Source organism: Callospermophilus lateralis, chromosome 9, assembly GCF_048772815.1.
Source record: "Callospermophilus lateralis isolate mCalLat2 chromosome 9, mCalLat2.hap1, whole genome shotgun sequence".
NCBI lineage: Eukaryota > Metazoa > Chordata > Mammalia > Rodentia > Sciuridae > Callospermophilus > Callospermophilus lateralis.
The window spans coordinates 37481818-37494991 of NC_135313.1; the positions used below are offsets into that span (position 1 = coordinate 37481818).

The 13174-nt window shown below is 38.3% G+C and overlaps 1 protein-coding gene across 4 annotated transcripts in view; it reads left to right on the forward strand.

Moving 5' to 3' along the window:
* Window positions 1-13174, forward strand: part of Ankrd44 (ankyrin repeat domain 44) — a 295099-nt gene that overhangs the window by 136079 nt on the left and 145846 nt on the right. For all 4 annotated transcript variants that reach the window (XM_076865519.2, XM_076865521.2, XM_076865520.2 and 1 more), the window contains exon 3: window positions 11989-12067. In XM_076865519.2, coding sequence (XP_076721634.1) covers window positions 11989-12067 — 79 coding nt within the window. The remainder of the gene's footprint in view (window positions 1-11988; window positions 12068-13174) is intronic.

Here is a 13174-nt window from a genome sequence, read left to right on the forward strand (position 1 = left end):
TTTATGATCAGTATTGTACATCCACTCTGATTCTAAAATATTTACATGGATGCTGAAAAAAAAATATTTGTAAAGGGCTACTATTCATTTCAGTTAAAACAGTTTTTCTATGGGCTACAGAAACTTTGTTTGAAACTTTTGCTTTTAATTCAGAGAGGGGGAGAGGCCCAATAACTAAGATTTATTGTTGTGTCCAGAGCTGACACCTTTGAGTGTTGCCTCCTTTGAAGAAAGGCACATCATTTCTTTCTCCAGTTGGTGTTTTCTAGCACTGTGTGTGTCTTCTCTTTGCTGATGGGTGTGTTGAATATGAGTCTTCTGCAGAGGAAGCCTTCTATCTGCAGTCAAGAGAGCTCACTTCTTTCAAACTCCATGGAAGCAGAGCACCGTCTCTTGAATACTGGATGTATCCTCAGTTAAGCGGCACATGGTGGGCCCCAGGTTAACAATTTTGCCAATTTTATGAATGAAGGGGGGCACCATTGCCATTAAAAGTTGTGCGACCTTGGACAAAACATGAGAGTTTGGATGTCTCCAGTTCAAATATTTCTACTTCAAATATTTTATGATTCTAGACTTCTTGAGATTTTCATTCTAATACCATGTGATCACTTAACTGGCAACAAATATACCTTTGCCAGCCCCCTTATATGTATGAAAAACTAGCAGTTATCACTCTTTAACTTTTCATGAGTTTCCAACTGATTATGCAATTTTCTTAATTATTTACCTTTCATGTTAGACATTTATGTTTGTTGAATAAATTAGTTAGTGAAGAAATTAAAAGAGACAGTGAGCCTGTGGCAGGGCCCTAACTGAAACTAGACTCCTTGCCTTGCTGGTGAGTATATTGCAACCAAGAGCAGTTCCTATCCATGGGCTCCCTTACTACACTTAGCAGAAAGACATGGTCACCACGTGTACAAGAATTAGTGTTCCTTTGTGGAAAATGATTTCACAAATGTATTACATTTAAAGACTCCTCTATTCAACATGCTCGGGGTGCTGCAACAGAGCAGTTGTGAACTTTATTAGCTTTCAGTCTATGGGGGAATGGCCTTGGTTTGAAGATCTGCTTTGGTTGTCACCAGAAGCTACTGATGATTGTCCCTGCAGTGGGTGGATGTACTTAATATCACTGTTTCATTGGTAACAAAGCAGAGTGTCTTGGCCAGTATTCCACTCTGTGGGACTTAATGACTGGAACCCCTTTCCACGTTCAGTTTCCACTGGCTCTCAAGCGATGTTCCTGGCCAAATGATATCAGGGCCTCACAGGTAGCTGGTACTCCAGCAGCTTTTCCAGGTGGAGACTGCTCTGAAAGGGCTTCTCTCACTTGTGGGTTTCTGGGCGCAGTGAAATCTCAAGCGTCCTCTGCCTGACATACTGCAGTGTGCCCACAGGTCAGGCATAGACCATTCATCTTTCCACTTGTACTTAATTTTCTAGATTTAGTTTCTACATCCTTCTTACTCAATACACATTTTTCAGAGAATTAGGTTATCAAAACAAATAGTTCTAAGGGATTTTGAAGAGAAACCTTATTTGTGCATATTTTAAAATCCGTACACTTTAACCCACCAGGCCATCCTTTCCCAAGGACTTTACTTTTATGTCTGTATATGAGCAGGATATGTCATGAGTTGACTCTAAATGAGCTCATTATTGGTTGATTGGACTTTGGCATTTCTTCTCTCTCCATTAGCTGAGTGTATCCTGTTGTTTTGGTGTACTTTTTAACTTTTAAATATGCCTTTCTTGGGGGGAAGGAGAAGGAAAGGAAACAGGAAAGTACTAGGGAATAGGATCAATCAAATTATGTTTTGAGCATGTATAGATCTGCCAAATGAATCCCACTGTTATGCATAATTATAATATACCAATAAATCATAAAAATAAACAAATATGCCCTTTTTATGTGGCATAAGAGTGAGAAAATGTTTTATTTGCTTGCTTATGTATTTTTAAAACAGCTTTATGGATATACATTGATACACAATAAGCTACGCATATTTAAAATGTATAGTTTGTGAAGTTTTGACCTGTGTACACCCATGAAGCCATCAGTGTATCCATTGCCTCAGAAGCTTCCTTTTACCCTTGGTCATCCCTTCATCTAACCCTCCCCAATCTCTCCCTCAGCCTCCTTAGGCAGCCACTGATCTTTGTGTCCTTGTACTTTAGTTTGCATTTCTTAGAATTTTATGTAAATGGATTTTGCAGTGTCTATTCTTTTTTCCTGGCTTCTTTCATTTGGCACAACTCTTTCGCTTCATCTATGTTGTGACATATATCAATAGTTCATTCCTTTTAATTGCTCATCAGTGTTCCATTATATAGCAATACTGCCATTCGTCCATTTAGCTGTTATTGATGGAATTTTGGATTACTGCCAATTTGGGGTTGGAAATAAAGCTGCTATGATTATGCTTGCACAAGTCTCTGTAAGGACATAGGCTTTTGTTTTTCTTGGGTAAAGACCCAGGAATAAAATACCTAGATCATATGGTAGATGTATATTTAACTTTTTAAGAAATTGCCAAGTTGTTTTCCAAAGTGGTTGTGCCATTCTTCATTTCCAGCAGCAGCATACGAACGGTCCAGTTTCTCTACCACTTCACCAACACTTGGTGTCATTAGCCCTTCTAATTTTAGCAAGTATGTAATATGGCTTTAATTTGCCTTTTCTAATGTCTAATGATGTTGAATATTGTTTCATGTGCTTGTTAGCAGTATATCCTCTTTGGTGAAATTTCTGTTCACATCTTGTTTAATTTTGGTTGGATTGTTTGCTTTCATATTGTTGAGTTTTTCGTGTCTTTTTACATCCTACTTGGAAGTCCTTTATCCAGTATATTCAAATATTATAATATTTTCTCCATCTGCAGCTTGTCTTCATTCTCTTAACAATGTGTTTCAAAGAAGTTATTAATTTTGATGAAATGTTATTTATCAATTTATTCTTTTATAGATTGTAGTTGGTGTCAGATCTAGGGGTCTGTTTTTCCTTTAAATATTTTATAATTTTAAGATTTTTTTATTATTAGCTACACATGACATTACAATGATCTTGGCAATTCATACATTTGAATCAATTGGGGTATAATTTCTCATTTTTCTGATTGTACAGACTGCAGAATCACATTGGTCATATAGTCACCTATATACATACAGCAATCATAAAGTCTATTCTATTCTGCTGCTATAATTTTAAGTTTTGCTTTTCATTCTAGGATCCATTTTTATTTCATATTTGTCTAGAGTTCAAGGTATAGATTTGTAACTGAAAGTTCGGTCCTTGTCCTCAACGCCAATCTAATGATGAAGACAAGGTCTTGAGAAAAAGGAAAATGTTTTATTGCTTGCTAGCAAAGGAGAAACAGAGGGGACTCCTGTTCCAGAGCCTGTGATTCTGCCCATTATGGGGAATGGGGTTTTAAAAAAGGGGATTCAGAGAAAATAAGATTAGGGAGAAGAGATCAGGAAGGAAAAGATCAGGGAAAAGAAGGTCAGGAAAAAAGAAAAAAAAAACATGTAAGTTTCAGAGTGACAAGGGATATAGTCGAAGCATCAACTAAACCCCCGTTACAGGTTGCGTTCACTTTTTTTGCATCTAATTACTTCAGCACCTTTGTTGACAGGACCATCCTTTCACTGTGAGTTCTCTTTGTACCAATACCATATTGTCTTGATCACTGTAGTTTTATAAAATAAGTCTTAAAGTCAGGTAGTGTTAGTACTTTATTTTTTCTTGCTGATACTTTTCACATACGAGCTTTGACCTTGGGTCTACAGTATTAGGACAAGAGTTCTGACTGTAGCCATTTGGAGACTCAGGAAAAATTTGATTGATGGAATCATATCTGCTCTTGAATTTGAGTTTTACAATTCACTAGCTCTGGAAAAGTTCCTTGTCATCTCAAAGTCTCAGGCTCCCCTCAGTAAAATGGGGACAAATCATATTTACCTCATAGTACTATTTTAAGGATAAAATTTGAACAATAAAATGTGATATAATCTTGATTACTATACATAATTTTATTTTAAAAATTTAATGTAACAAAACATCCAATATTAAGTTATGTAAGGCAAGTAAGATATCTCTGGCATTATCATTTCTCTTATTTTATCTTATATATTTTTGTAACAGTGGTCCACTCTGTGCTTTGAAGGTAGCCCTCGCTGCTCTGCCACTGTAATTTATTTTTAAAATGGACATGTTTCTTTCTCTTCCTCTCTCCCTGTTCCTTTCTAATCTCTCCCCCTCTCTAGTCTCAGGGAAACAGGATTACCTTTCTTCCCATAGTAGGCAGAGTGATCTGTCCCTAAGTACACTCCCACCATAGGAATGAAGTAAGCCAGACTTTGGATATGGTACCAGAAGATATCAGAAATGACTATCTCCCAAATTAGCCAATGAATTACAACTCCCAACAGATAACAGGAGGAATGTAGCCTTTGAATCATCTCCTTAAAACCTTCCTCTTCCTGCTTATGCGCAGAATCATAGCCTTTGGGACAGGAGTCCCCTGTGTTTCTCCTTTGCTAGCAAACAATAAACATTCTTTTTCTCTTTTCTCATAACCGTGTCCTCATTATTGGATTGGCATCGGGTTAAGGACTGAGCTTGCAGCAATAGTTTCAAGAGTGAGATACAGCTTTGAGGCTTGAACCTGTAACTTAAACATTTTTTTAGGCAGAAAGATGTGCTGCTGTTTCTCATTCATCCATGTTACATTCAGATGGATGGATTAAAATTCTAATCAAGTGATGGTTAAATACAATTGTGCCATAATGGGAACCTGTGGGAGCAGAGGTGTGCTGTCACCTTTGAGGTGTAGAAGACTTTAGCCCAGGAAGATCCAGCTGCCTGAGGTGATGCGCACATGAAGGATGAATGAGGATTACAACTTTAAATTTTCTCTTCTGGAGACTTACAGAAGACATCGATCCATCTCTGTTGTGTCTAGGTGAAGCATAACTTGAATTTTTGTTGAAAGTTGAATTAAACAATACAAAAAACTCCGTGTATCACAAGAGAAAAACCTAATTACTGAATTTAACAAAGCATAAAGTTAGGTATAGGTAGTTTGCAATCAAAGGAGGCAGAACATACAACGTCAGATACATTGTATTGTTCAAGAGGAACAGGGACCACACCATCAAATACTGGCAAAAGTGTTGGAAATAGGAACTAATATTTGGCTGGTCAATGTGTCAATTACTAAAAACTACTTTTGAAAGTTATTTGTCGATACCTAATAACATTGAATGGGTATATACCCTCGGATCCAGAATTTCCTTTTCTTGGAAACTGCACACAGAGAGACGTGTTCGAAGCTGTGTACTGCCACACTATTTGTGATAGTGAAGAATTGAAAACAACAACCCCCTCACACACACACTCTTTCCCTCTTTGCATTTCTGAACCATGGCATTTTATCCCTGAAGGCATTTTTTAAAGCAGGGTTCTGAGGCAGCCATAGAAAAATGTTAACATGTTTGCGTTTGCCAATGGGCACATGTAGGTCTGTTACATAAATACTTCTCCATATTTATGAAGAGTTAAAAAATTGCAAGTAAACACAAAATTTTTTTTGAGAGACATGACATTTGTTCTCTCTTCTTTGCTTTCCTTTCCCCCTTCCAGGCTTCCAGTTCCTCACCTTAAGACTCAGCCTCCTTCCCGTTTTGCACATTGTTGGATTTAAATCTGTCTTTGGCTCTTTTACTCATGCGATTTCAAGTATCTCCAAGGTACCTATTTTGTGTTCAGAGTTTCTTCTGACATGACTTGCCTCTGGTTGTCTCTGTTCAGTATCATGAAGTTCCTTAGGTCTAAGCTGACCTTTATTTCCCAGATTCTTTGATTTTAGTGGAAGTTTGGATCGATGATTGGAATTTAACTTTTATATTTCATGGACTTGTTTTCCTAATATTGTTCCATCTGTCTGCCTTAGTATGTAAGATATTCATATGTAGGAAGGGATGTTTGTTTTGTTGTAAGATATTTCAAATGCAAAGTGGATCATGCACTTTTAGCTGATAATTTCCGAAGCATGTGATAATCAATTCTTAATCTTCAAAACTGAGGCTTGGGGGTGCCCTCTCAACTTCCTGTCTACATAGTATTTTTAGCTGCCAGAAGGCCTCTCTGCCCATGTCAAACTCACTTTGCATGCACATACTTCAAGTTCCTTGTTTTCTTTCATCTGTTTCTTCTTTGGTAAACAGACGACTCAGAAACTTCCTCTGCCTGATCTTTCTACGACATACTGCAAATTTAGCTCAGCCCCAGCTGGTTGTGTGTGTGTGTCTTTGGCTATTCATAGAAAGGGAGGGTTTATTTTCCTTCCTTCTAGAAGAGCCTGGGTCTTCTCTCTTCTCATGAGTCTGAATCTGTGTGCAAACGGCTGTTTGGAGTCAGAGCTAATGTGTGATGGAAAAAAAGACCTTCCTTTTGTGATACTTGGACAAGCTTTTGAAGCTATGTCGAGGAGCCAGTTCTGGTGTGTGCTACTCTTAATGTGCTTGTTTTCAAGATATTCCCCCCCTTGTATCTATGGGTGTTGTGAAAATCTATGTGCCACTCACTATCTTTTGGTCACCACAGAAAGTCCAGTTGGACAAAAGATAGAGACAAATGGTGAATGTGCTTAGCTGGGCACTGTGCCTAGAAGTGCTCTAGGCCTGGTCTGGTCTTTGACTTTAATTTTGAACCAGAAATGACCCCTAAGGCAGCCAGTAAGGCTTATGTTTGGCTGGGTGATGGACCTGGAAGTCCGGCCCAGGGCTTCCAAAGTTCCCAGATAAGCAGGAGTCACCAGGGACCGAGCAAGGGGGTCCTGAGCAAGTTTCGTTTATTTCTCATTTCAAAAGAAATTTTTTTTCCTTGTCTGTTGAGACTTTCTGTCTAGCCTAATACATAATTAGCTGAGCTTGGGGGGAAATTCACTAAGACATTAGTCTCATTGCATTTGATGATTTTCATAAATCACTTGATATTATGAATATCATTATTGCCACTACCCTGTTGTTATTTTTGTTTAAAAGTCCAAAATTCAGAGACTGTATTATGAGTTTCTTCAGGGTGGGAAGACTGGATCTTTTAAGCTTTGTATTCCTAACATCTAAACAATGTCAGGCATATAAAAGTGGTTGTTTTTTTTTTTTTTGGTGCTGGGGGCTGAACCCAGGGCCTTGTGCATGTGAGTTCTATCCCTAGCCCCTAAAAGTTTTAAAATAAATGTTTATGTCTAGAAAATATGGCTGAATAAATCATTATAATGTATAACACAAAATCACCATCCTTAGTTTTCCTTCTTTCCCTCCTTCTTTTTCTACTCTTCCAGCTTTCATCCCTTTTAGACCAAAGTTTTAGATTATTTCTAACATCATGTGTTGGGACTGCTTCCCATAATACTTCCTTCATGTCTCCCTCAACCCAGTTTTTAGGGATTGGGGAACGGGAGTCTCACTATCTCATTGTGTTGCCCAGGCTGGTCTTGAACTCCTGGGCCCAAATGATCCTCTCACCTTAGACTCTCAAGTAGCTGGATTACAGGTGCATGCCATCACACCTGGTTTCCAAATTTGTTGTTTTTCAGAAACAGTGTTTTTTCCCCTTAGGTTTTGTCTGTAATGTCTTAAGTTGTTTTAAACAGGATGCCTGATCTCTATCTGATTCTATCATCACCTCAAGTTCTTGCTGGTGATGTCTGCTGACTCTTACTGTGGTGAATTGTGTTCACCAGGGTCTTGTGGCTTAGCATGTGAGTTCGACTTTGATGGAGATCTAATCTCTGGGCGTCCTGGGTTTCCTGGATAGAGAGCACATCTCTCCAGCTATGTTTTGTTTTAGTGTGTCTTAAATCCCACTTTTATGCCTATTTTCAACTTGAAAGTTCCTGTACTATGCAAGTATTGTAAATTCAGAACCCCAAAACACAGAGGGTGAACTCTGGGATTGCAGATGTTCAGTGGAAACATCTTTGTTCCCCCACTAAGAGCCCAGGACAAGGCGTCTCTTTGTCATCAGCTCATGTAAATGTTTGGCTGTTTTCAAGTTTGCCGTTTCACTGCAAGGGTCTTTCCTTGTGTGAAGGGCTCAGTTCTGATTCTCTGCCTGTCTCCTGTCCCCTGTCCCGTGGTAGATTGTTAAGTCCCACACCCCTGGTGTATTGACTTCTGCCTCCAGCTTTGGTTCCCAGTTTACTCTCCCTTTCTGGCCCTTTCTATTTAATTTCTTATAAGCTCTTTTAAAGAATGTCTACTGTATATTTGTCACATTTTTTTTTTCTAGCATTTCTTTGGGATTATAATGAAAAGGCTTTTAGACTGTTAAGGCAACCTGTAAGATAGTGTTTTTACTTTCATTCTTATCAAGAAAAAAGTTTCCATTTGGGTGCTAGGACACCTAATTCTTTGACATCAATTTGCTCTGTTGGGCAAATTGTACAACCTACGCAGGGCTCACATTTTTTTTCCCATTAAATGGTGATAAGGTTGAAGAACACTGTTGTAAAGGGTCTGTCTCGCCTGATAGGAATGTTATGAGATCAAGAGGCAGAATAGATGAGAAGGCATTATAGAAGAAATAAAATAAAAGCACTCAATAATTTCCAGATAAGTTTGTTTTTCCTTCTAGACACCCTAGGGTTATCTTTGACCTTGAACCCATTTTTACTGATATATTATTACCAGTATTTCCTTTTCTTCCAAACCACCTTCTTCTATCATTGTATCTCCTGCTCTATTAGTTTAACTATGGCAAAGTAGGGAGGCCTTGTAGTTAGAGTATGTAATGCAACCTTCTGGCCAATTTCAGCTTATTGAATGTGGTGATTACTGTGGCTCCATCATCCACCCCTCAATTTGTGATCCTTGTACACAGCTCAGTTCCTTGCTATAGAACAGGTGTTAGCAACCCTTGGTTAGTAGTGGAAATACACTGTTATTTTGGTTAAGGTCTTAATAGCACATGTGATTTTTTATATTCTGCTGCTTCTGTGAGCTAAACAACTGCTGCCTGAATACAGTTCTTCTCTGAAATTACCTGTCCATGTTACTGAAGGGGAGTGGCAATGACCATAGTTGTCCTGGAAGCTGCAGGGAATCTTTGCATCTTGACAGTAACACTGGGATTCATAAGATTTTTAAAAATATTTTAATATTTATTTTTTAGTTTTTGGTGGACACAACATCTTTATTTTATTTGTATGTGGTGCTGAGGATTGATGAGGATCGAACCCAGTGCCCCTCGTATGCCAGGCGAGCGCATTACCACTTGAGCCACATCCTCAGCCCTCATATAAGAATTTTTGCAATATGATCTCACAGAGCACACCCTTTTTATATTATAGAAAATTTAGCTTGAACAAGTTGTTTCATATCAGTAAAGCTAGAGTCAGTAAAGCCAGTCATATAATGACAGACCAACCAAATTTGCAAGGCAGGGAGAGGTGTTGGAATTTTCTTGACTTTTCATTTAAGGCCAAGTTTTCAGAGCATTGACTTTGCTTCAGGTCAAATGAAGTCATAATTTGGGTTGGAATAGTCATTGTTTTAATCACTTGGGCAAGGTTGAATTTGTTGAACCAAACTCTGGATCTAATTCAATTCACAGAAGAACATATAATTATATAACTTTTATCCCAAGCCCCAGAAGTAAATTTTAAGTAGATATAATGAAGATTCAAAGGGAATGTGGAGTTAAAATGGAAATTTCTTAAGTATACCAATAGAATAAAAAGGAATAGAAAATATTTGTCTGATCCTGGTCTCATTTGTATAGTTCATTGCATAAATGAGTATATTTGATTCTCAAATAAGCAAATGCACTTTCAATCTTTATTTTCAAAGACAGGGTAATGCAGTGTTATAGGTTTACCATGATCATGTATCTGACTGAACTCTCAAGTCCATATCATTATTTTATACTCATAAGATTGCCTTTTTTTAGTTTATTTTTTTAAATTGGTAGTGGACACAATACTTTTATTTTTATTTATATGTGAGGATCAAATCCATTGCCTTCCACATGTAAGGCAAGCGCTCTACCACTGAGCCACAACCCCAGCCCCATGATTGCTTTTTTGGAGGGGGCAATACTAGAGATTGAACTCAGGGGCACTTGAGCACTGAGTCACATCCCCAACCCTATTTTGTATCTTATTTAGGGACAGGGTCTCACTGAGTTGCTTAGTATCTCACTTTTGCTGAGGCTGGCTTTGAACTTGTGATCCTCCTGTCTCAGCCTTCCAAGCCTCTGTGATTTCAAGCATGTGTCACCATGCCCAGCTATGTGATTGCTTTATTTCCCCTTGCCCATAGCAATTTTCTACAGCCATTCATAGACAACATAAGTTTCCATCTAATTCAAATTCATCTTTTTATCCACTTAATGTTAGTGCATCTCTTCATAAAACCATTTTCCAGAACCTCCAACAAATGGCCAGATTGGATGATCAATTCTTGTCACATCCCCTGTCTGCCATCTGCTTTAGATATTAGTGAGCCATGAAGAGCGGAGGGCTTCAATGGTCAGAAGCATAAAATAATATCCTTGGGCTAGTCAAGGGTTGGTAAGTTGATTGTATAATTAAGTGACAATGGAAATGGTGATTAAAATCAATAGTGAATCCAAGAATCTGGAAACTAGAACACATGCTGGTTTTAGGAGAAACCATAAAGATGTAGTATCCAGGTTTTGGTCACCATTGTCATGGAGTAGTTGATGGAAGTTTGTGGAAGAAGCCAGGCATGTAAACTAGTTCAGTTCAGCCAGTTTATGCTAAGCACCAGCTCTGATGCTACTGTGAGAATAAAGGGGAACAAGAGGCGTTCTTTCCCTTCAGAAAGTTTCAGTCTTGGAGGAAAGAGATCACACACATATCTATGCTGATGACAAGAGTGCCCACGGATGGCGCACTAGCCAAGCACCTGCCTCTGCTTACCTGGGCTTTATTTGCTCACATTATCTGGACTCCTCTTATCAGCCCTCAAAGGTAGATAGTATTATCTCTAATTGCAGGTGGGGAAGCTGTATTTTTTTCTCTGCATGTCATCATGCTCTCACCCTGTCTTTGTATTGTATTTCTCAGCACAACGTGTTAAGTGCCTGTTCAAGGACAGAAACTGGGGTCTTCTAGGCAAAGGTCGGACCTTTGGGGTCTTGAGGAATTTATCAATCTATCTGAGTCACACTTTTCTCATCTGTAAAACAGAAACTAAATCTGCCTCCAGCTCTCAGCTTAAATATCAACATCCTTAGAAAGGCCTTACCGCTTTTACTCCCATCTCTATAATCTCCAAATCCCATTTTGTTTGAAATCGCAGTCTTTAGCACCACATCTGAAATGATCTCATAGGTTGTTTATTTATGTGACTATTGTCAGCCTTCCCACTGGAATGCACATTTCATGAAAGCAGGGACCAGGCCTGTTGTGGTCACCCCTCTGACCCCAGAATTTGGTTTTGGCTGAAAGTAGGCATCCCATCAGCACTAAGCAAAGGGGCAGGAGTCTAGGCAACAGTGGATAAGGACAGAAAGGAGAAAGTGACTGTACTTAAGTTTCATGGCCTTATGAATAATTCCACTACGTTCCCTCAGAAGGAAAGTAAATCTTTGAAAGTTTTGTACTTTGTTGCTAAGGCAGGTTTGGAAAAAAAAATATTTTTTTACTAGACTAAAACATCTGAAAATAAATTGAGGCTCATCATCTAGTACATAATGGTCCATCCTGGACCTGATCTGGGCCATAATTAGGCAAATGTCATGCACAGACACAAAAAAATGGAATCCTTTGTACATGTGACCATGGTGTGTGCTAAGAGAAAATTATAACCAGACTCACCTCAGTTTGTGTTTGGCCTTCAAGCTCATTCCACAAGCCTTAATGTCAGAGGGAACCACATGTTTTACCATCTACAGAAGGCACCTCCCGCTGCCAGTGACCTGTTGTATAACTTTGACATTGTTTATTTCAGGATTCTGAGAAACGAACCCCTCTTCATGTGGCCGCATTTCTGGGAGATGCAGAGATCATTGAACTCCTGATTCTGTCAGGTAAATAACACCTGTATTCAAACGTCAACTCTAGATAAAAGTTTAATTGACCCATTTACTAGACTGACTACTGCAGTAAGCCCAGACAAAACTTTCTTTATTATATTCATGGAAGTTTATTTGATCAGCAATTTAATCTGTGAAAGAAAGACAATGCAAAAAAAACTCATGTTTGAAAAATGACTTTTCAAAACAAACAACAACAAGATAGAAAAATGACTTCTCTAGTAAAATATTTATATTACTTTGAACGTTCAAATCCTGGCTATCTAGTCAGGTACAGCATTGTGGACAAATGCAGTACATTTGGATATCTTCTGATTGGTATTTTAATTATAAAAAATGAAAACAAGGCTGCGGACATAGCTCAGTTGGTTGAGTGCTTGCTTTGCATGCACAAGGCCCTGGGTTCAATCCCTAGTACCACCACCACACCGAGAGAGAGAGAGAGAGAGAGAGAGAGAGAGAGAGAGAGAGAGAGAAGAAAACTGGTTTAGAGTCTATATAAACATGTATACTACATACTACATGTGGTTTGTATTCACTATAAATATATTCTGTATATTTGCACCTTGTAAGTCCTATAAGTACTTATGCTGAGTATATAAATTTTCTAAATGTAAATGCATACATATGTTTAAATTGTACTGCAAAATAATACCATGCAAGCTTATGGCTATAGAACTGTGACCATGTGATAAAAGTATAAAAATGTGGAAGGTAAGGAACCATGTCAGTTTCTGAATATGTCTGCGTGTGAGTAGGCAGGCTGAGTGAGGATGCCTTCAGGGAAGGGCATAAAAGGGACTACTACAATTCCCCATAAAATGTTTTATTTTTTAAAACCTGGAAGCAAATATGTCAAACATATTAAATCTAGTTTGTGTGCATACTATTCTTTGTGATATTATTCTCTTTATTTTTCTATGTATTTAAATGCTTCATCAGATTTTAAAATGCTAATGCTTTTATTTCTGGAAACCTGTTTGCTCAGTACATCTCACCAAACAGGTTTCCAGAATCATTCTGTGCTTTCTCCCTTGAGTGTTTGCTAGACAAATCCCTGGGATGAATCTGAGCGCATGCACATGCATCATTGTAGATTAT